General features: G+C 47.9%; 1 protein-coding gene across 1 annotated transcript in view; it reads right to left on the reverse strand.

Annotated features, from left to right (window-relative positions):
- Positions 1 to 1,758: 1,758 nt before the first annotated feature.
- The window catches only part of snrnp27 (small nuclear ribonucleoprotein 27 (U4/U6.U5)), a 26,677-nt gene continuing 1,381 nt past the window's right edge, over positions 1,759 to 27,054 (reverse strand). Inside the window, exons 2-6 of the mRNA XM_072486076.1 lie at positions 19,710 to 19,839; positions 19,528 to 19,604; positions 9,642 to 9,721; positions 2,971 to 3,035; positions 1,759 to 2,087 (exon numbers count right to left, since the gene is read on the reverse strand). Coding sequence (XP_072342177.1) covers positions 2,033 to 2,087; positions 2,971 to 3,035; positions 9,642 to 9,721; positions 19,528 to 19,604; positions 19,710 to 19,839 — 407 coding nt within the window. The 3' untranslated portion in view covers positions 1,759 to 2,032. The remainder of the gene's footprint in view (positions 2,088 to 2,970; positions 3,036 to 9,641; positions 9,722 to 19,527; positions 19,605 to 19,709; positions 19,840 to 27,054) is intronic.

Below are 27,054 nucleotides of genomic sequence, written 5' to 3' on the forward strand. Positions count from 1 at the left end.
TCGGGTACACAGAGGGAGAATTCAGAATGTCCGATTCACCTAACAGCATGTCTTTCGGGAGGAAACCGGAGCACCCGGAGGAAACCCACGCAGACAGGGGGAGAACGTGCAGACTCCGCACAGGCAGTGACCCAAGCCGGGAATGGTACCCGGGACCCAGGCGCTGTGAAGTAACAGTGCTAACCATTGTGCTACCGTGCTGCCCATGACACATTCACACAGTAACTCCGAGTTAACATTCAGTTCAATTCCAACAGAAGCTCAAGGTGTGTACTCCACATAACCAACATTTGCATTAGGAGTCGAGATAAATCTCTCGCGCCTCCTGCGCCATTCAATAGGATCATGGCTGGTCGGGTTGTAACCGTAACCCCACATCCGTCTACCTCCAGTAACCTTCGACTCCCTTGTCAGTCAAGAATTGATCCATCCCTGCCTTAAAAACATCCACCGACTCCAGCACTTCCTCGGAAGAGCGGTCCACACTCACCACCCTCAGCAAAAACATTCTTCTGATCTCCGTTGTAAATGGGATGCCTCTTATTTTTCCAACTGTGTGGTCCGTCCCTCAAGGGGATCCATCCTTTCAGCATCCACCCTGTCAGCATTTGTTTTGTGTTTCAATAAGACCACCTCTCATTCTTCCAAACCTCCAATGGAAACGGGACCAGCCTGTTGAACCTTTGCTTAGAAGATAACCATCCCACTGTGTCCGTCGTGTGAACCTTCTCTGAACTGTTTCTTTATAAATACCATTAACGAAGGAGATCAAAATTGAACACGGTATTCTAAATGTGGTCTCGCCAACATGCTGTACAACTGCAGCAAGACTTCCCTGTTTTTATATTCCATTCCCTCAATAAAGGCCAACACTCCATTTTGCCTTCCTCATCACTTGCCATGTTTTGAGATTCATGCACTCCACCTCCACCAGTCCTTGCCCGACATTGAAGTCAGTACTATACATAAAACAAGAACGGAGAATGCTGGAAACACCCAGCACATCTGGCAGCACCTGTGAGGAGAGATGGCAGAGTTAATGTTACGAGTCCTTTTGGCTCTTCCCCAGAACTGATATTGAAGTGTGGCTGTGGGAGACGTCAACAAAATATAGCAACTTTAAAAACGATAGATTCAACAACGGGTTTCTGGGGTTCAGGAGAACCGAGAATTTCTGTCTTGCAACATACAGGAAAGTCCACTAAATTTTGGATAGGGTTTTTTCCCCCCCCAGAAAGTAGTAACATCTGGAATGAACTACCTCATATAATGGTCAGAAAAACCTCCACTAGCATAAAGACATACACTAGCACCTGGATCCAATGCAAAGGATGAATGATTCAAACTCAAGATATGCAACCAAACTGAAGAGGAACGGACTGATAAAAATCCTCCTTCTGATAACGGGGAACTTGAATCCAGAAGTTGTTAATTTTCAAATGGATTTACCTTTAAGCCTACAGGAGCTAAGGGCGGCATGGTGGCACAATGGTTAGCACTGCTGCTTCACGGTGCCCAGGACCCGGGTTCCATCCCAGCCCCGGGTCACTGTCCGTGTGGAGACACCTTCTCCCCGTGTCGGTGTGATTCTCTGCACAATTGGGGGGAAAAAATTGGGTACTCTGAATTTATTTTAAGACATTAAATGAATAATAAGCCCAAGGAAGCTGGCACAGTGAATTTGTTCGAGTAAATTTGCACCTTGACCATGAAAAACTTGCTTTTGTTTATGGAAGTTGATGAATCAAATCGGTAGAATTTTTCCATCATTTTGTCATTTTTATTTCTTGCCAATAGTACAGTAATTTGAAAACAATATACAGATGCAAAAATCACAGATGCAGACCAAACCTTCGCTGCCAGGTTTGGGGAAGTGTGCCTACCACCAGTGCCTTACACTGGAACACAAACTAAAAAAAACGCAGGGCTCTGCCTGGGAAATGATGGCAGGCGAGGATGGCTGCTGTCGCCTGGGCCACATGTGTCAAGAAGATCACATGCTATCACCATGCCACTACAAGGCAAGGAGGAGTTACGCAATGAAATCCAGAGGTCTGTTAAATCCACCTTTTCTGTTCATGTATTGCCTGCACAAGAAAGAAGAGACATGATTTGAGGATAACTGAGACATTGTGAACGGGAATGGGCTCTTCAGTTAATGGCGTCAATTTGGGGGTGCGCGCTAGTGGAGTCGACGTAAAGGCTGAAATAATATATACAATATCCGTCTGTGGCAGCATTCCCAACAGTTAACTGCTCTATTCGGGATGCTGCACTTTTGGGAGGGGGACTTTGTGATACCTCAGCAGTATAGTACCAGCCGATGGGGAAGCTTTGACCCAACACGCTCTTAGCTAAGAGCAACCGCCTCACCACTGCGCACAAAGTGGGCGCTCAGGTGCCCATTTTGGTTTGGGGTAACTCGCGAGGCCTCAATAATTCAATGCGTGCTGATATCTTCTCCTAGCATGAAGTATCGTGAAAACATGTGCTCATTCACCACCTAAGAAATAACCAATTCTAGTCACCCCAATGGCGCGATTGGAGTTTCCAGACAGTGCAGCCAGCAATACAAAAAAAAAGGCGGCTGGTCTTCACAAACCGTGTTGAACGTGTATTTAAACGCAGCGGGTGCCGGTAATCGGATCAATTGGAGGCGGTGGTTCAGCAATACTGCATCAGAGATGTACCGAGACAACATTAAAACATGCTGGTAAACCCAGCAAGTCTGGCAGCATCCACGGGGAGAGAGAGGGAGAGTTAAGGTTTCGGATTGATTCCGTAGGAGGGTCATTTAGATCGGAAACGTTCACTCGCTTTCTCTCCCCACAGATGCTGCCCGACCTGCTGAGTTCACCCAGCATTTTCTATTTTTATCTCCGATTTCCAGCATCCGCATTAAAACAAATGGACTGAACTCCCGAATTTTTCAATTGGTGTCTTGGCCCATGAATCTCTCCACTTGCTCACCGATATTTCCTTTTCTGTTGTACATTAACAGCGTAAGCATTGACAGAGCCATCCAGCTTCTTCCCCTGAAAACAGAAACAACGGTCAGTGCACACGTTAGGACCCACATTTCCGAATCGCGCGCACACACGTGATTCGGTGCTCTCTCTGTGCAATGCCTCTCACCAAAACTCAATGCTTAGTTTCTTTTTAAAAAATATATATTTATTAAAGTTTAACAACACAATTTTTCTCCCTTACAAACAATAACCGCCCCCCCCCTCCAAGGTTGCTGCTGCTGCTGACCGACCTTCCTCTAACGCTCCGCGAGATAGTCTAGGAACAGTTGTCACCGCCTGTAGAACCCCTGCGCAGACCCTCTCAAGGCGAACTTAATCCTCTCCAACTTTATGAACCCAGCCATATCATTTATCCAGGCCTCCAGGCTGGGGGGCTTCGCCTCCTTCCACATTAGCAAGATCCTTCGCCGGGCTACTAAGGACGCAAAGGCCAGAATGCCGGCCTCTTTCGCCTCCTGCACTCCCGGTTCGTCCACTACTCCAAATATAGCTAGCCCCCAGCTTGGCTTGACCCGGACTTTCACCACCTGAGATATTGCTCCCGCCACTCCTCTCTAGAACCACTCCAGTGCCGGGCATGACCAAAACATATGGACATGGTTCGCCGGACTCCCTGAGCACCTTCCACATCTGTCCTCTACCCCAAAGAACCTACTCAACCTCGCCCCCGTCAAGTGCGCTCTGTGGACCACCTTAAATTGCATCAGGCTGAGCCTGGCACACGAGAATGCTTCGTTTCACACAGTGGGGTGAAAGGTCCTCGGGCAGAATGTACGGTTTAGGTTACAACCAGAGCAGGTTCAAGAGGCTGCCTCCTTCTCCTAGTTCACATAAACGTGAACAATGACTACTTTGGATGAGGTACCAGAGGCTGACTGCTTTATTCAAACAAACTGATTTCCTTTCTTTTTTAAATTTACAGTACCCAATTATTGTTTTCCCCAATTAAGGGGCAATTTAGCGTGGCCAATCCACCTACCCTGCACATCTTTGGGTTGTGGGGGGGGGGGGGGGGGGGGGGGGTGAGACCCACGCAGACGCGGGAGGAATGTACGAACACCACAGACAGTGACCCGGGGTCGAACCCAGGTTCTCGGGCCGTGAGTCAGCAGTGCTAACCACTGTGCCGCCCTCAAACAATCTGATTTTCAACTGCGTAATCTCAAGCCAGCAAGACGCCATCCGCAAACGTGGCACGTACACAGCTCTGACCCCGAATTCAGCACCGTCTGCCATCAAGTCTGATCGGCTGAAGTCCCCATCTGCTGTACGCACACTAAACTGCCACACCATCTCGTTTCGCAGCACAGCCGGTGTTTGGATCTGTTCCAGGCGAACCGTGACACGTTTCATTCTCACAAGCTTTCAAAACCCACCAACGCGGACGGAACAGAAGTGTGGCGCTTAATATGATCAGCCGTTCCAAGAAACTAGATCGATAACACACGCACTCCAGAGAGCTACATCAGCCCTGCTGTATGTGTCCTTCTCGTGTAGGTCCACTGCCTTATCGCAAGGCCCTCAGTCCTTCGTTCTCTGATCAGAAGTGTCCATATAGCCCCACCCGCACCCCGAGCCTGTTCAGCCACTTAGTTGAATCCTGGCTGATGTCTCAGTTCCATTGTCGAGTCCTTGTTCCTTGGCCGCCAATGGCCGAACGTGGCAAAAACCAGCTCGGTTTCGACATTTTTATCTGTGGTTGCCGCCATGCTGTGTATGATTCGCCGTTTTCCATTTTTTGAAGTTACTGGTTAAACATCAGGAGACATTTACTGACGTATTATGTGGAGAAATAAGCACGTTCATCAGTGCAATGATTTCCAATGCGGCGGGAAGCGATACAGCCGTGCTATTCGAAAACCACAACCTGCAGACACACACCAGGCATTGATGTACACGGGTAGCGCTGAGGGAAGCTGCTGTTTGATTAGTGAATGTAAAAGTGATGTACAGCAGCATCCTCAGCCAGATGTGGAGCGGATGCTTCCTCTTGCGGGGCATTCTAGAACGAGACATCATGGCCCTAGGCCAAGAGGCCGCAAATTTAAAACCGAGTTGAGGAGAAACGACTTCTCCCAAAGGGTTGTGAATCTGTGGAATTCGCTCCCCAGAGTGCGGTGGATGCTGGGACAGTCAGTAAATTTAAGGAAGAGGTTGAAGGGTTACGGAGAACGGGCAGGACGGTGGAGTTAAGGCCAGGATGAGATCAGCCGCGATCGAATGGCGGAGCAGACTTGATGGGCCAAGTGGCCTCATTCTGCTCTTGTATCTTACGAACTCTTACAAGAACAAAGCATGGACCACAGGTTTTACTCTGAAGAGAAGCTGACACGTGCACAATTAAAAGCAGTGACGATCGGTGACAAATAAACCCTTGAATGAGGTTTCCCACATGCTACGATTTAAAAAAAGGTTTTTAAAAACTAAAACAAATTTAAAATTTAAAAAAAAAAAATAAAGTGTACCCAATTCATTTTTTTCCAATGAAGGGGCAATTTAGCGCGGCCAATCCACCTACCCTGCACATCTTTGGGTTGTGGGGGCGAAACCCACGCAAACACGGGGAGAACGTGCAAACTCCACACGGACAGTGACCCAGAACCGGGATTGAACCTGGGACCTCAGCGCCGTGAGGCAGCAGGGCTAACCCACTGCGCTGCCCAACATGCCACGATATTCACAGAACTCCGATCTCGCGACTTCCTTAAACGCTCAACCTTCAAAAAACATATTGACGGATTAATCAGTTTCCTCCCACAAGTCCCGAAAGACGTGCTGTTAGGTGAATTGGACATTCTGAATTCTCCCTCTGTGACCCGAACAGGCGCCGGAGTGTGGCGACGAGGGGCTTTTCACAGTAACTTAATTGCACTGTTAATATAAGCCTACTTGTGACACCACTAAAGATTATATTTCCTCCCCCCTATATAATGTGGAAACCCCAAACTGCACACCAATGTAGCTTGCTAAAAGTAGCTTTATTTTCTATCACTCCATCTGACTGCCCGAATATTTCAGGTCTGAGCTCAAGAGCTACACAGCTCCAGTTGGTGTCTGAACGTGACTAAGCGTTCGCTGGATTCCCACCAGTAGCTCAGTCGATGTTGTAGGAATCCAACTAATTTTCCAACATGATCAAAATGAATGCTGGCATCAATTCTAATCCATTACTCCAGAACCAGGAGTGCTGATATAGGAGGGATGACAATTGTGAAGGCGCCAAGGATCCGGGTTCGATCCCGGCCCCGGGTCACTGTCCGTGTGGGGTTTGCACTTTCTCCCCAGTGTCTGCGTGGGTCTCACCCCCACCACCCAAAAGATGTGCAGGTTAAGTGGACTGGCCGCGCTAAATTGCCCCTTAATTGGAGAAGACAAAAATGAATTGGGCACTTGATCGCCCTTGGAATAGGAGTCAGTGAGCAGCAACTCTGACGAATCAACTTGAGTTTGTCCCGGGGCCTTCTCACCCTCGCGTGTCCCTCAGCACGACAGCTCAGAAGCGCTTTTGAAACATATTAATTGCTGTGACACAGGGAAATTCCAGCTGATTATCCCCCCCCTCATCCACGCCTTACTACACAACAGCATTCAATTCCAATTCACCAGCACAGCAGTGCTAATTTAGTTGTTAAACTACATTCCAACGGGCAAATTATTCCAAAGTGCATTCAGAATGGAATTAAAGGGAACTGGTTAAAAATCCATGGAGATCAAACACCAAACAAAATGGTGAAAGAGGGCAGAAAAACAAACAAAACTGTGAGCGGGGAGAGATCGGGTAGTCAGGAAGAACCAGTTTCTCTTGGTAGAGAGTTTGAAAACCCGGGGACATAGGTTCAAGCTAAGTAGAACGATTAGAGGGGACGTGAGGAAAACCTTTTTATCCAGAGGGCAGTGGGTGTCTGGAATTGGCTGCCTTAGTTGGTGGAGGCAGAGATCCTAAACTCTTAAGTACCTCGTTTTGTAACTTAAATGCTGTAAGCTGCAGGGCTACAAGTTGTGTGCAGGAAGATGGGACTAGACACGGCACCTGGGTGTTATTTGGGTCAGCTTGGACAAGATGGGCCAAAAGGCCCCCTTCTTTGTGCATCTTCCCGGTGGTTTGCTCCTAAAGACTGGCGCCAAATGCATCTTATTTTCCCGAGGAACTGTCCATCCATTAAAGAGTTAAATATAGTTACCAGCCAGCACAAAGCGATCGTCGGCCATTTTGACCGGCTTGTTGTGCTGGTTGTAGTCAACACCGCCCTCTAGTGGCTCAGCGCATACCGACTTGCAGTCAGTTTGACTGCCCGCATACCAAGTCCCGTTCACCCACCATCCCGGTGTTCACTCGCTATTCCAGTTGCCGGCTAATTTTAAAATTCTCAGCACGGCGGCGCAATGGTTAGCACTGATGCCTAGGACCTGGGGTCGATCCCGGGTCACTGTCCGTGTGGAGTTTGCACATGAAATGAAAATGGCTTATTGTCACGAGTAGGCTTCAAGTGAAGTTACTGTGAAAAGCCCCTCGTCGCCACATTCCGGCGCCTGTTCGGGGAGGCTGGTACGGGAATTGAACCGTGCTGCTGGCCTGCTTTCAAAGCCAGTGTCTGCGTGGGTCTCAACCCAAAGATGTGAAGGGTAGGTGGATTGAACACGCTAAATTGCCCCTTAATTGGAAAAACTGAATTGGGTACTCGAAAAAAATCTTTTTGAAATGTTTTCAACTCTCATCCTGGTTTTCGAATCCCTTCCCTTCACGGCTTCCCACCCCATCTCGGTAATCGTCTCCAATCCAATCAGTCCTCGGCGCACAATCGAATCCTGGATTTGTAAGCATCCCTGATTTCGGATCCCTGATTGGGTGACACGGTAGCACAGTGGTTAGCACAGCTGCTTCACAGCACCAGGGATCCGGGTTCGATTCCTGACTTGGATGACTGTCCATAAGGAGTCTGCACATTGTCACCGTGTCTGTGTGAGTTTCCTCCGGGTGCTCCGGTTTCCTCCCACAAGTCCCTGAAAGACGTGCTTGTTGGGTGAATTGGACATTCTGAATTCTCCCTCTGTGACCCGAACAGGCGCCGGAATGTGGCGACGAGGGGATTTTCACAGTAACTTCATTGCAGTGTTAATGTAAGCCTACTTGTGACAATAATAAAAATTATAATAGCTTATCGCGTTTTTAATATCTTAATAACCGTGTACAGTTCTGGTCGCCTCATTTTAGGAAGGAAGTGGAAGCTTTGGAAAAGGTGCAAAGAAGATTTACCAGGATGTTGCCTGGAATGGAGAGTAGGTCTTACGAGGAAAGGTTGAGGGCGCTAGGCCTTTTCTCATTAGAACGGAGAAGGATGAGGGGCGACTTGATAGAGGTTTATAAGATGATCAGGGGAATAGATAGAGTGGACAGTCAGAGACTTTTTCCTCGGGTGGAACAACGCATTACAAGGGGACATAAATTTAAGGTGAAAGGTGGAAGATATAGGGGGATGTCAGAGGTAGATTCTTTACCCAGAGAGTAGTGGGGGCATGGAATGCACTGCCTGTGGAAGTAGTTGAGTTGGAAACATTAGGGACCTTCCAGCAGCTATTGGATAGGTACATGGATTACAGTAAAATGATATAGTGTAGATTTATTTGTTCTTAAGGGCAGCACGGTAGCACTGTGGATAGCACAATTGCTTCACAGCTCCAGGGTCCCAGGTTCGATTCCGGCTTGGGTCACTGTCTGTGCGGAGTCTGCACGTCCTCCCCGTGTCCGCGTGGGTTTCCTCCGGATGCTCCGGTTTCCTCCCACAGTCCAAAGATGTGCAGGTTAGGTGGATTGGCCACGATAAATTGCCCTTAGTGTCCAAAATTGGGTGGAGGTGTTGAGTTTGGTTGGGGTGCTCTTTCTAAGAACCGGTGCAGACTCAAAGGGCCGAATGGCCTCCTTCTGCACTGTAAATTCAATGATAATCTATGATTAATCTAGGACAAAGGTTCGGCACAACATCGTGGGCCGAAGGGCCTGTTCTGTGCTGTATGTTCTATGTTCTACATGGAATGTAAAGAACAGAAACAAGGCCAATTTGGCCCAAATGATCTACACCAGTGATTTGAGCCCCACTCACACAAGCTCCCGTCATCTCTACCTATCATGATATTCTTCTATTCCTTTCTCGTTCACATGCTTGGTTTTTGGAAGGTGCTGTCAAAGGAGTCTTGAGGGAGCTGAAGCGGGTCTTGTAGATTCCAGAGTCCAAATCGTCAATGTAAATTGTGAAAGCCGGGCCCTCAACACTGATCCCCGGGAGACATCACAGACAAACGTTTGCTAGCTACCGTTTACCGTGGCGCTCTTTCTCGTTTGGTAGCCATGTGTTTTGTTCCCCGACTTGCCATACTCCGTGCTTAACCATGTGTCAAATACATGAATAGGATGGGAATAGAGGGATACGGACCCAGGAAGTGTAGAAGATTGTAGTTTAGTCGGGCAGCATGGTCGGCGCGGGCTTTGAGGGCTGAAGGGCCTGTTCCTGTGCTGTACATTTCTTTGTTCTTTGTACTATGCACCTTTGAAAATTCAAAATATTTCCCAATTTAGGCAACTGAATTGTCAACGATAGGCTGGAGCGACCGACTCACCTTCGTTGTGTCAAATGCATCAAATCCCATCACCTTCAACAATTCAATTTCTTCTTCCGTTTTTCCCTCCATGTCGGCCTCTAAAAAGGTAAAAAGAAACATTCTCCGATTTACAAAATCTGACCAATACACGTGTTGCTAGTCTACTGGTCTAAATGTTGGGCTTTATACCAGTGTCAGCTTTTACTGAAATCTAAACAGAAAATGCTGGGGGTAAAAAAAAATAAAATCAGCCAGCCTGGCAGCGTCTGTGGAAGGAGAAATACAGAGTTAACGATTCGAGTCCTGCTGACTCTTCTTCAGAACTAAAGAGCAGAACGTGATGAGATGTTCCACTGTTTAAGCAAGGATCGGGCAAAGTAGGTCAGAATTCAGAAGGGACTAGGCACAAGGCAAAGAGAGTGTCAATGGTGGCATTAAGGACTCTGCCTGCACATAGATTCATCCAGGCACCCTGCCAGTTCAGAAACACAGCCTTTCCAGAAAAGGAAAACGGATAGGGAAGAGGAGAGGAGCCCTTCCTGAGCTGCCGGGAGTCAAACTGAAACCAAATCGCAACCCTTGAAGCTCTGAAACGTTCCAGGATCAGATCCAATCACCACCCGTTACCAGGCAGTGCACAGCCTTTTGGGCCAATTCATAGGCCCCCTGCTGAGTCAATCAACTGATGTCAGCCAGTCAAACAGCAGAGCCCTCGGGATCCTTGTTTGATTTAAAGGTACAGACTGCTTTACAGACACATTCCACAAATCATCCATGGATCAAAATAGCAAAGAAAGGGGGAATAAGAGAATAAACAGGGCGGACCCTTACCGTGTTAATACCAGAACAAGGGTCAGCGGTGTGTGAAAGCAAAACAGATGGCCCGGTAGGGGAAGGAATGTTGGGACAGAGAAAGAAAGTGGGATTATAAAAGGGGGTGAAGATGTAGGAGGGGGCCATGGTCTGAAGTTGTTGTAGTCAATAGTCCAGAAGGCTGTAACATGCCGAAACGAGAGACGAGGTTCCTAGTTTGCATTGGGCTTCACTGCAGCAGGCCAAGGAGCAGAAGTAACATGGACGCACTAATTTAGCTTGTCCCCAGTTATCAGCTCAGAGAGAAACACCTTCAAAACGATTTGAAAACCTTCCCGCCCATTCATTCATTGCTTTCAGATTCTAAGTGCTGAATAATTTCACCGGGGCCTCACAATTGAGTCTGTTGCTCCCCTTTGCTTCTCTCCTTCTGAAGGTCTTGGCTCCCTTACGGAGGATCATCCTCTGGTGCCTCGCTAAGACTGCCTTTACGGTAAGCCTTAACATAGCCAGCAAGAGGTACAGGTCGCGCGCTCGACAAAGGCGGAGTTCCAGCTAGGTTTACTGCAGAAAAGGGGAGGTGATGCATTTTGGAAGGAGGGAGAGGAAAAACAGACTTAACAACACGGTTCTTAAAAGAGTGGTCAGAGACTGAAGGGGCTGGGCTTCATATGCATCACATAGAGTGGTTATCAAACAAACGGGCTTCATAAACAGTGGAATGTGCAGGGTTATGTGGGAAGGCCGGAGAGTGGCACAAAGTAAACTGCTCGCTTGGGGACCCGGTGCAGACACATTGGGCAAAATGGCCCCAACAATTCTGTATCGAAAAGCTCTGGGCTCGGCCCCAACTAGATTACATAATCTACAGCACAGAGGCCATTTGGCCCATCGAATCTGCACCGGCCCTTGGAAAGAGCACCCTACTTAAGCCCACACCTCCACCCTATCCCCGTAACCCAGTAACACTACCTAACCATTTTTAGACACTAAGGGCAATTTAGCATGGCCAATCCACCTAACCCGCACATCTTTGGACTGTGGGAGGAAGCCGGAGGAAACCCACGCAGACACGGGGGGAGCGTGCAGACTCTGCACAGACAGTGACCCAAGCCGGAATCAACAGTGACCCAACCCTGTGAAGGGTTGAAAGATACAACTTTTCCAGATCAAACTAAGGAATGAGTGAGAAAAGAAAAAAAGGGATATATGGCTGAACCGAGGATAAAGATGGCTGGATAGGACTATACCCCCTTATTTTCTGAAAGGGGATCGTACGACCAATGGAGAAGTGCAGTAGTTATGTGGACTAAGGTCACTGCTTTGGTAAAGAGAAAACCAGGTATGGCATTGGCTCTTTCTCTACCTTATGGCAGTAAAATCCGAAACAAAGTGCTTTCTGAGCTGGAATTGGAAGAGTTAGACTCAGAAGGAGGTCTGGAGACTTTATTACATTATATGGATAAGATTTATAAGAAAGATGACTTGTTAAATGCGTATGAAGCATGGTCGGATTTTGATAAGCTCCGGAAAATGGAGGATATCTCCATGGACGACTATATAATGGAATTTGGCAGACTATATAAAAGGCTGCAGAAACAAAATCTGGAATTTCCACAGTCTATGTCGGCCTTTAAATTACTTGACTGTGCTAGAGTGAGCAACATGGATAGGCTCCTGGTTTTGACAGGAGTTCAGTTTACTGATAAGGATACCTTATTCAAACAGATGACAAAAGCTTGACAAAAGTTTCTGGGGAAGCATTCGATTCCGATGGCTCTGATGACCCAAATAGGTCAGCCTGCAATAAGGCAGAATATGGAAGATACACTACTAACAGGATGGCGAAATCGTATGGCTACGAACAGGGCTCAAGACGATAGAAGGAGACCGAAACAAGGAAATTATGAAGACAGAAACTCAGTTAGAACCTACAATAGGAAGATGAACCCCAGAAATGCACGGGGCATGATAAATCGATGTTTTCGATGTGACTCTCAATACCGTTATGATAGTGTTTGAAGCAACACATGACACGGAAGAGTAAGAGGAAAAAGATAGTGACCAGAAAGAAGGCATTGTCCTATTGACAAGCAGTTTTACGCCGGTAATGAGGGTGTTGATTGCAGAATCCTTCAACTGTGCTGTATTGGACAGTGGCTGCACATCTACTGAGAGTGGAATTGACTGGTTAAAATGTTACCTGGACTCCTTGAATGCTGAAAGTCGTAACAAGGTTAAGGAATTTGAAAGTTCCACAAGTTACACTAATAGAATAGATGGCATTGAGGTACGTAGGGAAGAGGTGTTGGCAATTCTGGACAGGCTGAAAATAGATAAGTCCCCGGGACCTGATGGGATTTATCCTAGGATTCTATGGGAGGCCAGGGAAGAGATTGCTGGACCTTTGGCTTTGATTTTTATGTCATCATTGGCTACAGGAATAGTGCCAGAGGACTGGAGGACAGCAAATGTGGTCCCTTTGTTCAAAAAGGGGAGCAGAGACAACCCCGGCAACTATAGACCGGTGAGCCTCACGTCTGTAGTGGGTAAAGTCTTGGAGGGGATTATAAGGGACAAGATTTATAATCATCTAGATAGGAATGATATGATCAGGGATAGTCAGCATGGCTTTGTGAAGGGTAGGTCATGCCTCACAAACCTTATTGAGTTCTTTGAGAAGGTGACTGAACAGGTAGACGAGGGTAGAGCAGTTGATGTGGTGTATATGGATTTCAGCAAAGCGTTTGATAAGGTTCCCCACGGTAGGCTATTGCAAAAAATACGGAGGCTGGGGATTAAGGGTGATTTAGAGATGTGGATCAGAAATTGGCTAGCTGAAAGAAGACAGAGGGTGGTGGTTGATGGGAAATGTTCAGAATGGAGTACAGTCACAAGTGGAGTACCACAAGGATCTGTTCTGGGGCCGTTGCTGTTTGTCATTTTTATCAATGACCTAGAGGAAGGCACAGAAGGGTGGGTGAGTAAATTTGCAGATGATACTAAAGTCGGTGGTGTTGTCGATAGTGTGGAAGGATGTAGCAGGTTACAGAGGGATATAGATAAGCTGCAGAGCTGGGCTGAGAGGTGGCAAATGGAGTTTAATGTAGAGAAGTGTGAGGTGATTCACTTTGGAAGGAATAACAGGAATGCGGAATATTTGGCTAATGGTAAAGTTCTTGAAAGTGTGGCTGAGCAGAGGGATCTAGGTGTCTATGTACATAGATCCCTGAAAGTTGCCACCCAGGTTGATAGGGTTGTGAAGAAGGCCTATGGAGTGTTGGCCTTTATTGGTAGAGGGATTGAGTTCCGGAGTCGGGAGGTCATGTTGCAGCTGTACAGAACTCTGGTCCGGCCGCATTTGGAGTATTGCGTACAGTTCTGGTCACCGCATTATAGGAAGGACGTGGAGGCTTTGGAGCGGGTGCAGAGGAGATTTACCAGGATGTTGCCTGGTATGGAGGGAAAATCTTATGAGGAAAGGCTGACGGACTTGAGGTTGTTTTCGTTGGAGAGAAGAAGGTTAAGAGGAGACTTAATAGAGGCATACAAAATGATCAGGGGGTTGGATAGGGTGGACAGTGAGAGCCTTCTCCCGCGGATGGATATAGCTGGCACGAGGGGACATAACTTTAAACTGAGGGGTAATAGATATAGGACAGAGGTCAGAGGTAGGTTCTTTACGCAAAGAGTAGTGAGGCCGTGGAATGCCCTACCTGCTACAGTAGTGAACTCGCCAACATTGAGGGCATTTAAAAGTTTATTGGATAAACATATGGATGATAATGGCATAGTGTAGGTTAGATGGCTTTTGTTTCGGTGCAACATCGTGGGCCGAAGGGCCTGTACTGCGCTATATTGTTCTATGTTCTATGTTTCAGGTTTGGGGATGATAATACTCTGAAGTCGCCGAAAAGAGGGGTGATCACTTGCAATATTGCCGGAGTGAATGATTTCATTAGCACGGATGTTGTATCAAATGAGATACCTTTGCTTCTGAGCAGACCATCGATGAAGAAAGCACACATGAAAATGAATAGGGACAGGAATGGGTCCACCGGCAAAATTCCTTATGGACAATGGGGGAGAATTTGCTAATGATGAGTTTAGGGATATGTGTGAAAACGTGAATATCAGAGTTATGTATACGGCTGCAGAAAACCCATTTAGTAATGGCGCCTGTGAAAGAAATCATGCTGTCATCGATGATATGCTTCGGAAAATTTTGGCAGATCGACCAAATTGCAGGCTAAATTCATCTTTAGCATGGGCGGTACATGCAAAGAATTCATTGCAGATGGGGGCTATAGTCCTTATCAATTAGTGTTTGGTAGAAATCCTAAAATTCCATCCATTTTGGATGACCAGCCTCCAGCTTGGGAGGGGACTACAATTAGCTCTGGTTTTGCTGAACATTTAAATGCATTACATAGCAGTAGAAACAGACATGACGAGGAACCAGAGTCATCTGGTACGCATGTGTTGCAGAACTATGAGGACCAGTTAACTGATATAGACAGGGTTTCTGTAGAGGAACACAACACTTCTGATGAATTAGAATCTGATGAATTGCCATTTTTCCGAAAGGACAACTGCCAAAAGTTGGTACAATACTTGCCTGAAGGGTCTAGTCAATGGCAGGATGCAACTGTTATTAGTAGAGCAGGGAAGGCCACTGGAAAGTATAAACATTGGTTGAATATACAGCATTCAGGGGAAGGAGTCAAGACAATGGATTGGGAAAACGAAGTTCAAAAATGGAGGGCACAGAAACGCAGTGCCAGTTCAGATAGTACATCGGATAGTGAACAGGTCCACAGGAAAAGGTCGAGAACGATTGAAAGGACATCCCACAGCAGAAGGGAAAGATCAAGCCGTAGCAGTACAGAACGAGATACCAGGCGGGAGAGGGGACGTAGTTTATCAAGATCTCGGAACAGGGGATTTCTGTAGGCCTCCAAAAAGTTCCAGAGGTGTAGAGGAAAGGATTGCAAAGATGATTCTGGATAGGAGCGAAAGCAACAGGGTAGTTGCTATGGGGGACTTTAACTTTCCAAATATTGACTGGAAACGCTATAGTTCGAGTACTTTAGAACAGGAATCGAGGCCATGTTGGATTTGGTACTGGGTAATGAACCAGGGCAGGTGTTAGATTTGGAGGTAGGTGAGCACTTTGGTGATAGTGACCATAATTCGATTAGGTTTACTTTAGTGATGGAAAGGGATAGGTATATACCGCAGGGCAAGAGCTATATCTGGGGAAAAGGCAATTATGATGTGATGGGGAAAGACTTAGGATGCATCGGATGGAGAGGAAAACTACAGGGGACGGGCACAATGGAAATGTGGAGCTTGTTCAAGGAACAGCTACTATGTGTCCTTGATAAGTGTGTACCTGTCAGGCAGGGAGGAAGTGGTCGAGCAAGGGAACCGTGGTTTACTAAAGCAGTCGAAACACTTGTCAAGAGGAAGGAGGCGGCTTATGTAAAGATGAGACATGAAGGTTCAGTTAGGGCGCTCGAGAGTTACAAGTTAGCGGAAGGACCTAAAGAGAGAGCTAAGAAAAGCCAGGAGGGGACATGAGAAGTCTTTGGCAGGTAGGATCAAGGATAACCCTAAAGCTTTCTATTGATATGTCAGGAATAAACGAATGACTCGGGTAAGAGTAGAGGCAGTCAAGGACAGTAGTGGGAAGTTGCGCTTGGAGTCCGAGGAGATTGGAGAGGTGCTAAATGAATATTTTTCGTCAGTATTCACACAGGAAAAAGACAATGTTGTCGAGGAGAATACTGAGATTCAGGCTACTAGACTAGAAGGGCTTAAGGTTCATAAGGAGGAGGTGTTAGCAATTCTGGAAAGTGTGAAAATAGATAAGTCCCCTGGGCCGGATGGGATTTATCCTAGGATTCTCTGGGAAGCTAGGGAGGAGATTGCTGAGCCTTTGGCTTTGATCTTTAAGTCATCTTTGTCTACAGGAATAGTGCCAGAAGACTGGAGGATAGCAAATGTTGTCCCCTTGTTCAAGAAGGGAAGTAGAGACAACCCCGGTAACTATAGACCAGTGAGCCTTACTTCTGTTGTGGGCAAAATCTTGGAAAGGTTTATAAGATATAGGATGTATAATCATCTGGAAAGGAATAATTTGATTAGAGATAGTCAACACGGTTTTATGAAGGGTAGGTCATGCCTCACAAACCTTATTGAGTTCTTTGAAAAGGTGACCAAACAGGTGGATGAGGGAAAAGCAGTTGATGTGGTGTATATGGATTTCAGTAAAGCGTTTGATAAGGTTCCCCACGGTAGGCTATTGCAGAAAATACGGAGGCATGGGATTCAGGGTGATTTAGTAGTTTGGATCAGAAATTGGCTAGCTGGAAGACGACAAAAGGTAGTGGTTGATGGGAAATGTTCAGACTGGAGTCCAGTTACTAGTGGTGTACGACAAGGATCTGTTTTGGGTCACTGCTGTTTGTGATTTTTATAAATGACCTGGAGGAGGGCGTAGAAGGATGGGTGAGTAAATTTGCAGATGACACTAAAGTCGGTGGAGTTGTGCGGAAGGATGTTACAAGTTACAGAGGGACATGGATAAGTTGCAGCGCTGGGCTGAGAGGTGGCAAATGGAGTTTAATGCAGAAAAGTGTGAGGTGATTCATTTTGGAAGGACTAACAGGAAGACAGAGTACTGGGCTAATGGTAAGATTCTTGGCAGTGTGGTTGAGCAGAGAGATCTCGGTGTCCATGTACATAGATCCCTGAAAGTTGCCACCCAGGTTGAGAGGATTGTTAAGAAGGCGTACGGTGTGTTAGCTTTTATTGGTAGAGGGATTGAGTTTCGGCGCCATGAGGTCATGTTGCAGCTGTACAGAACTCTGGTGCGGCTGCATTTGGAGTATTGCGTGCAATTCTGGTCGCCGCATTATAGGAAGGATGTGGAAGCATTGGAAAGGGTGCAGAGGAGATTTACTAGAATGTTGCCTGGTATGGAGGGAAGATCTTATGAGGAAAGGCTGAGGGACTAGAGGCTGTTTTCGTTAGAGAGAAGGCTAAGAGGTGACTTAATGGAGGCATACAAGATGATCAGAGGATTGGATAGGGTGGACAGTGAGAGCCTTTTTCCTCGGATGGTGATGTCTAGCACGAGGGGGCATAGTTTTAAATTGAGGGGCGATAGATATAGGACAGATGTCAGAGGTAGGTTCTTTACTCAGAGAGTAGTAAGGGCGTGGAATGCCCTGCCTGCAACAGTAGTGGACTCGCCAATACTAAGGGCATTCAAATGGTCATTGGATAGACTTATGGACGGTAAGGGAATAGTGTAGATGGGCTTTAGAGTGGTTTCACAGGTCAGCACAACATCGAGGGCCGAAGGGCCTGTACTGCGCTGTAATGTTCTATGAGTAAGACTACAAATACTAATAGGAGTAGAAGCCCACATGCAGGTGAGATTTTGGTGACTTCAAATAAGTTAGATGAAAAAGTGATCAAAGAAGCTAAACAGCAAGAATTGCATAGTTGGGAGTGAATTTGGGGTATACACGGAAGTACCGGATAGGGAACAAAGAGCTCTATCCCACAGATGGATTTGCACAGAAAAGGTTCTTCCGGATGGAACTTATAAGGCAAAGGCCAGGCTTGTGACAAGGGGATTTGAAGAAAACAGAAGATCAGGATTTAAGGGTAGATTCACCTATGGCAGGAAAGTTATTTTAAAAGATCTTCTTGGCTCTATTAGCCACAAAGGCATGGGAACGCAAACCTATAGATACAAAAGCTGCCTTTTTTCTCCGTCCTCCTAAAGAAGCAGCTAACACAGAAGGGGTACTCTGGAAGTTGAACAAATGTGTATATGGATTAAATGATGCATCTAGAGTCTGGTATTTTTCGGTCAGGACAGTTTTGTTAAAGTTAGGCTGTTGCCAGTTGAAAGCAGATCCTGCAATGTTTTACTGGCACTATAAAGGAAATCTTTCTGGCATCTTTATGATGCATATCGATGATTTTTTTGTGGGGTGGGACTAGCGATTTTGAAGCTATTGTAATCTCTGGTTTGAGGAAAGAATTCAGGGTTGGAAGTCAGGCTTCCGGTGCATTTAAATATATTGGACTGGAAATTGGATAGACTAAGTTAGGGGCAACTTTACGTCAGCAATCTTATTTGGAAAGCATCAGCCCAATAGCAATTAGTCGTGGCCGAGTTTCACAGAAAGACGCAATGGTTTCAAAGATAGAAAAAGAGCAACTGCGAAGTTTAATTGGGCAACTGAATCGGTTTGGTAGACAGACTAGACCGGACGTGAGTTTTGATGTCTTAGAGTTGAGTACAAACATGAATGATCCCAAAATGGAAGACATAATAAGGGCAAATAAAGCGTTGGCCAAACTAAAAATGCAGGAGTGCGTTTTGAAGTTCCCGGTTTTAGGTGACCTTAGGCACTTGAAACTCATAGTTTATAGTGATGTGTCCTACACAAATTTATGTGATGGGGTTTCAAGCACAGGAGGTTTTATAATTTTCCTTTTGGGGAACAAGAGTAAATGTTGCCCGCTTGTGTGGGAAACAAAGAAAATAAGGAGAGTGGTAAAAAGCACTTTGGCTGCTGAGACGTTAAGCCTTGTAGAGGCAGTGGATATGGCCTTTTATATATCTCAGAAATTTTGGGATTAGGGGATTTGGGTAATATACCTATTGAACGTCACATTGACAATAAATCCCTGTGGGAAAATGTGCACTCTACAAAAGGTGTCAATGAAAAGAGGTTACGTATAGACATCGCAAGTTTGAAGCAGATGTTGGACAGAGGGGAAAAAAGGGGCTTCAGGTGGCCTCTGTCAGGTGAAGTGTAGTTAGACTTTTGTGCAAAGTCTGTTGGAATGAAATACATGTGTTGGTGAAAAAGGAACAGAACTTTAGACTCTACATATCACAGCAACTAAAACGTCTACCACGCGGCACTGAATGGTGAGGGGGAAACCCAGTGCTCGTGTGTTGGTGGGTCACAAATGCCCGGCAATGCCACGGTCAAAGCTGGGTACAAAGGGTAGGAAGCCAAAGGTTTAGCTGGCCATCGGAAAACACTCGCACAATTACCTGAGATCTCGCGTTCTTTCTCCTGATCTTTCGGTCTCGAAGGCGATATTGAATTCGACTTGTGTCGGCGTGGGGACCTGGTGCAATCGACAGACAGAGCAAAATAGAATTTAGCAGCTCGAGTTCATACCGGCATGGTTCAAACATAAAGCGGGATACTGCATCCTGACCAGCTCACTGACCTTGACCGTCTTCGGTGAGGCGACCTGGAGCGGCTCCTCCGGCGTTCCCGGTCTCGCTCGCGTGACCTGGAGCGCTCGCGCCGCCTGGCTCTCTCCCGCTCCCTGGACGTCGACCTCGAGCGGCGACGCTCTGCACACACAAAGATAGGAATCAATTTCCACCCCTGAACAGCACCGTCAATACAATCCAACTCGGGCCAGTGTCCATTCGCTGGGCTTTTAGCATCACCTGTGACAGGAACGCAGCAATTCCTCCGTCTGACTGCCCCCCAACAACAAACTGGAAGATTTTCCTTCCATTAAACTCTGTTGCCACCTCCCCAACATGAGGAACTCAGTCGCAATACTGTATGCCGATCATCTGTGTAGAAAGTTGTTCCAAGTCGCAACACATTGGCATTAAGGGCCACACAATCCTGGAAAGGAGTGTGTGCCAGAGAGGTTTAGGAAAGGCATCCCTAAGGGATACCGGAATTGGATCACTGCGGAGCTCGGAGGATTGTAGGGCCGGAAGACATCAAGATTGGGAGGGACTCGAAGAAAAGGCTGATGATATTGAAATGAAGGTGTGGAAGGAGCTGGGGCCAATGTAGCTCGGCAGGCACAGGGGATAATGGGCGGCTGCGCACAGGTTAAGGAGGGTGGCGAGAGCAGCGGTGGTATGGGCTGAGGGAGAGGCAGGGCTGTTCGAGGACATTGGCGAGACAATCTGCAGCTGCTCTCCAGGCGGAGAGGAGCGAGGCTGACAATCGGAGAGTGTTTCCTGTAACTGAACACATCAGTTCAATATTAAACACCAAACCCAAAAAGAACCGTTTGCACGTACATCTTAAAACTACGATCCAATTTCCCTTGAAACGACAAACAAAATACGCATACAGCTCTCAATGCAGCTGAAACAAACACTTCCTAGAGCAATATTCCGAGAACCCCTTCAGACTTAAGCTGAAATCGCTGCTTCAGCTTTTTCCTGGTCTCCAGACAAGACGACTGTGTTTGTAAATATTATCACTTTTGACGTTATCTGACTAGGAAAGAAAACGGCCACTCCAGTCACACAAGGTTCAGACATCACTTCCAAAAGCCTTTCTCCCGAACAGCTTTCTCCATAAACTGTGCCTCTCCACACCTTATCAAAACGCACCCCCCACCCATCTTCCCTCTCTGAGCTCCACCCCAGCACGGACCTCAGAAGCTCAAGATCAAAACAGCACCTCTTGCAGGCTTAAATTGGCCACAACATTTAGAATCCAATTTCCTAAAATCGTCCCATCCTCACAACCAATTGTCACAGCGCAGATGGTCATTCAGCCTGTCCTCACTGCACCAGCTCCGAGTAAGCAATACACCTTGTGCCACTCTCTTCCCCCCGCCCCCCCCACCTCAATCACCCTTCACCTGCTCTCTTTTCAGATAAAAATCTGCCCCCTCTCATCCTCGATCCTTCCACCGTGTGAAATTCAAGCATGTTATGATCACTCTTGCCTATCTGAGGCGACTCGGGGGATTTTCACAGTAACTTCATTGCAGTGTTAATGTAAGCCTACTTGTGGCAATAAAGATTATTAAATTATCGACTCGTGTGTGAACTCCTCGTGATTGTGAATGCCTCGATCAAAAGTCCTCGTAACCTCCTCTTCTCCAAGGAGAACATCCCAACTCTCTCCAATCTATCTCCGTAACAGAAGCTTCTCAACCCTGGAACTGTTCTGGTGAATCTTTTACTCACTCTCTCTCTGAAGCCTTCAAATCCTTACTTAAAGTGCGGAGCCCAGAACCGGACACGATACTCTGGCTGAGACTGAACTAGGATACTGTATGCTTTGACTCTGCTCACTCTACCTGTCACAGAATCATAGAGTTTACAGTGCAGGAGGCCATTCGGCCCATCGAGTCTTCACCGACCCTTGGAAAGAGCACCCGACCTAAACCCACACCTCTATCCCATCCCCGTAACCCAGCAACCCCACCCAACCCAACCTTTTTGGACACTAAGGGCAATTGATCACGGCCAATCCACCTAACCTGCACATCTTTGGACTGTGGGAGTAAACCGGAGCACCCGGAGGAGACCCACGCAGACACGGGAAGAGTGTGCAGACTCCGCAGACAATGGCCCAAGCCGGGAATCAAATCTGGGACCCTGGAGCTGTGAAGCAACTGTGCTAACCACTGTGAAGCCACATGGGATCAGGGGCGAGCTGGCAAGGTGGATACAGAACTGGCTAGGTCACAGAAGGCAGAGAGTAGCAATGGAGGGATGCTTTTCTAATTGGAGGGCTGTGACCAGTGGTGTTCCGCAGGGATCAGTGCTGGGGCCTTTGCTCTTTGTAGTATATATAAATGATTTGGAGGAAAATGTAACTGGTCTGATTAGTAAGTTTGCAGATGACACAGAGGTTGGTGGAATTGCGGATAGCGATGAGGACTGTCAGAGGATACAGCAGGATTTAAATTGTTTGGAGACTTGGGCGGAGAGATGGCAGATGGAGTTTAATCCGGACAAATGTGAGGTAATGCATTTTGGAAGGTCTAATGCAGGTAGGGAATATACAGCAAATGGTAGAACCCTCAAGAGTATTGAAAGTCAGAGAGATCTTGGTGTACAGGTGCACAGGTCATTGAAAGGGGCAACACAGGTGGAGAAGGTAGTCAAGAAGGCATACGGCATGCTTGCCTTCATTGGCCAGGGCATTGAATATAAGAATTGGCAAGTCATGTTGCAGCTGTATAGAACCTTAGTTAGGCCACATTTGGAGTATAGTGTTCAATTCTGGTCGCCACACTACCAGAAGGATGTGGAGGCTTTAGAGAGGGTGCAGAAGAGATTTACCAGAATGTTGCCTGGTATGGAGGGCATTAGCTATGAGGAGCGGTTGAATAAACTCAGTTTGTTCTCACTGGAACGACGGAGGTTGAGGGGTGACCTGATAGAGGTCTACGAAATTATGAGGGACATAGACAGAGTGGATAGTCAGAGGCTTTTTCCCAGGGTAGAGGGGTCAATTATTCGGGGGCATAGGTTTAAGGTGCGACGGGCAAGGTTTAGAGGAGATGTACGAGGCAAGTTTTTTACACAGAGGGTAGAGGGTGCCTGGAACTCGCTGCCGGAGGAGGTGGTGGAAGCAGGGACGATAGTGACATTTAAGGGGCATCTTGACAAATACATGAATAGGATGGGAATAGAGGGATACGGACCCGAGTGTAGAAGATTTTAGTTCAGGCGGGCAGCATGGTCGGCACGGGCTTGGAGGGCCGAAGGGCCTGTTTCTGTGCTGTACTTTTCTTTGTTCTGTGCTACCCTGCCCTGCTATGATGGACATATACACCCAGGTCCCCCAGTCCCTGCAACCCTTTTAGACTTGCACTTTTGTCTTCTGCCAGCACGCTATTTCTTCCCACCAAAAGGAATCACATTTTCCCGCATTGGACTGCATCTGCCGCCTATTCGCCCATTCCATTAACTTCTCCGTGTCCTTCTGATGTTCTACACTGCCCTCCTCACTGTTACCAGGTTCTATTTGATCCTGAAGTGCTGAAATGTGCCTGGTGCGCCAAGGTCTAGGTCATGAACATACAATCAGGAGTAAAGGTTAATTCTCACGTCCTTTTTGAACAAGAGGTACAACATTCTCAATTCTCCAATCCTCTGGGGCCACCCAAATCGAAGGAAGGCTGAGAAATCATGGCCAGAGCCTCCGCAATTTGTAGTCTCACTTCCCTCAGTATCCTTGGATGTACCTTATCCGGTCCCAGTGCCTTGACAGCCCGTCTAATGCCTACTGCTCCATATTAAATCCTTAGAATCATAGAATTTACAGTGTACAAGCAGGCCATTCAGCCCATCGAGTCTGCGCCGGCCCCTGTAAAGAGCATCCTACTTAAGCCCACACCTCCGCCCCATCCCCGTAACCCAGGAACACCACCTAACCTTTGTGGATACTAAGGGCATTTTAGCATGGCCAATTCACCTAACCTGCACATCTTTGGACTGTGGGAGGAAACCGGAGCACCCGGAGGAAACCCACACACACACGGGGAGGATGTGCAGGCTCCGCACAGACAGTGACCCAAGCCTGGGATCCTGGAACTGTGAAGCCCTTCTGATGCATTATTCACCTCCTCTTTCACTGTGACCTAGGCAACCGCATCCGCCTCGGTAAAGGCAAATGCAAAGTATTCACTTAATATGTCAAGCCCAGGAACAGGCCCTTCGGCCCTCCAAGCCTGCGCCGACCATGCTGCCCGTCTAAACTAAAATCCCTACCCTTCCGGGGTCCGTATCCCTCTATTCCCATCCTATTCATGAATTTGTCAAGATGCCCCTTAAACATCACTATCGTCCCTGCTTCCACCACCTCCTCCGGCAGCGAGTTCCAGGCACCCGCCACCCTCTGTGTAAAAACTTGCCTCGTACATCTGCTCTAAACCTTGCCCCTCGCACCTTAAACCTATGCCCCCTAGTAATTGACCCCTCTATCCTGGGGAAAAGCCTCTGACTATCCACTCTGTCTATGCCCCTCATAATTTTGTAGACCTCTATCAGGTCACCCCTCAACTTCCTTCATTCCAGTGAGAACAAACCGAGTTTATTCAACCGCTCCTCATAGCTAATGCCCTCCATACCAGGCAACATCCTGGTAAATCTCTTCTGCACCCTCTCTAAAGTCGGCACATCCTTCTGGTTAGCTCCAGTCTCTTCTCACGCACTCTCTCTTTGCTTCTCTTATTTGCTTTTTTAACTCTACATTCAACCGAGTTCTCCGCTCTGTTTGCCACCCGATGTCTGTCAGAAGCACACATTTTTGCCTTCCCGTAATCGCTATTTGTTTTGTCACCAAGGGAGTATCCAGGGGCTAGTGTAATTAAGATTAAAGATGCAGAGTGGGTTAGGATGGAGGAAGAATCTTGTAAGGGGTCCAGTTTGAGGGCTATAGTGACAGCAGCATTGCCAATGGCTCCGAGTAGGTATTCAGGGAGCCCGGTGGTGCAGTCCACGGTGAAGATATGGAATCAGCTGAGGAGGCATTTTAGGGTGGAAGGGATGTCGGTGTTAACGCCGCTGTGCAAGAATCATGGGTTTGACCCGGGGGGATGGATAGTATATACAGGAGGTGGAGTGAAGTGGGACTGGTCAAAGTGAGAGATCTGTATTTGGAAGAAGCGTTCACCACTCTGGAGGAGCTAAGGGAGAGGGTAGAGCTGCCGAGGGGGAGTGAGTTCAGGTATCTGCAGGTGAGGGAAAGGTCTGGAGGGGGTTCCCTAGGTTGTCGGGATATATCCTGCTTCCGGATGTGGAAGGGAAGGGAATAATTGAGAATATATACAAGTGGCTGGGGGAGCGGGGAGTGAAGATCAAGGAGAAATGGGAAGCAGAGTTGGGAGGGGAGATGAATTGGGGAGTATGGAGTGAGGCACTGCGAAGGGTAAACGGGACCTCCTCTTGTGCAGGGATGAGCCTGATACAATTTAAGGTGGTGCGCAGGGTGCATATGACTCGGGCGAGAATGAATGGGTTCTTTCAGGGGGTAGCAGATGAGTGCGAGAGGTGTGGGCGGGGGCCAGCGAATCACACGCACATGTTTTGGGGGTGCGAAAAATTGGTATGATTCTTGGAGGGAGTATTCGCGGTCTTAGCCAGGGTAGTGGAGGAGGAGGTGGACCCCTATTATGGTGGCGATATTGGGGTTTCAGAGAAGCCTGAGCTCATGGAGAGGAGGAAGGCCGAAGTCGTGGCCTTCTCCTCTCTGATTGCACGGCGGCGATTTTGCTGGAGTGGCGGTCGGCATCGCCACCGGGAGTAGCGGCTTGGTTGGGTGACCTCCACGACTTCAGGGTGGAGGAATGTTTGTGACCTTGTTTGAGGAGCTGTTCGTCGCAGGGGAACGTGGGGTGAAAAAGAGAAAAAGTCTGTACAGACTGTATAGTTGATTGTTGGGAAGCATGTTTCCCAGGGTGTTTATTTGCTGTAACCTGTTTTGATAAGTTTGTCATAAAATACATTTTTAAAAAGATTAAAGGGACACAAAGTGGCAGATGGCAGGGAGCTTGAGGCAGGGTTAATTAATGATCCTCTAGGCAAGAGTGATCATAACATGCTGGAATTTCACATTCAGTCTGAGTGAAAAACACGGGTCCTTAACTCGTATCTTAAGCTTAAATACAAGGGATGGGTGGCACAGTAGCACAATTGTTAGCACTGTTGCTTCACTGCACCGCGGACCCAGGTTTGATTCTTGGTTTGGGTTACTGTCTGTGCTGAGTCTGCACGTTCTCCCGGTGTCTGCGTGGGTTTCCTGCGGGTGCTCTAGTTTCCTCCCGCAAGTCCCGAAAGACACGCTGGTAGGTGAATTGGATATTCTGAATTCACCCTCAGTGTACATGAACAGGCGCCGAGTGTGGTGACGAAAAGATTTTCACATACGAGAGAAAATCAGCAAGAAACATAAAAAAGATGGCAAAAGCTTCTACAAGCATAAATGATAGGAGTGGAGGAGCTGAAGTAGGCATTGATTCTTCAGAGTGCAAACGTCATGTCTCCAGTTCTTTAGCCCACCTGCAGTTTATGGCCTTCCCTTTCTGGACACCAATGTCTTAAATCAACGCAGCCCCAACCTTTCAAGTGTAATGGACTCCAAGCTTGTTTGAATCACATTTACCCCAGGGCTGCCCACCAGCCTTTCAACCGGACACCCCCATCCTTTGCAGTTAATGTGCTAATCTAAAACATAGAAACCACAATCTAGGTATTTGCAGAAGACAGAAAAAGGGGGGGGGGTGAGGGAGGATGGGGGTGGGGGGGGGGAAAGATGGGGATGAGGGAGGGGATAGGGCAGTGAGGGGGAATGGGGGTGAGGGGGGGCATGGGGTGAGAGAGGGATGGGGGTGGGGGGGATGGGGTGAGGGGGGGCATGGGGTGAGGGAGGGATGGGGGTGGGGGGATGGGGAGGGATGGGGGTGGGGGATGGGGAGTGAGGGGGGGGGGATGGGGAGTGAGGGGGGGGGATGGGGAGTGAGGGGGGGGATGGGGAGTGAGGGGGGGATGGGGGTGAGATGGTGGGGATGGGGGTGAGATGGTGGGGATGGGGGTGAGGGGGGATGGGGGAGAGGGAGGGTGAGATGGGGGTGGGGGGGATGAGGGTGGGGGGATGGGGAGTGAGGGGGGGGATGGAGAGTGAGGGGGGGATGGGGGTGAGATGGTGGGGGATGGGGGTGAGGGGATGGGGGAGAGGGAGGGTGGGGGTGAGATGGATGGGGGTGAGGGGGGATGAGGGTGAGGGAGGAATGGGGGGGTGAGGGTGGAGGTGAGGGGGGATGGGAGTGTGGGGATGGGGGTGAGGGAGGT

The sequence above is a fragment of the Scyliorhinus torazame genome, chromosome 20 (assembly GCF_047496885.1).
Source record: "Scyliorhinus torazame isolate Kashiwa2021f chromosome 20, sScyTor2.1, whole genome shotgun sequence".
Classification (NCBI taxonomy): Eukaryota; Metazoa; Chordata; class Chondrichthyes; order Carcharhiniformes; family Scyliorhinidae; genus Scyliorhinus; species Scyliorhinus torazame.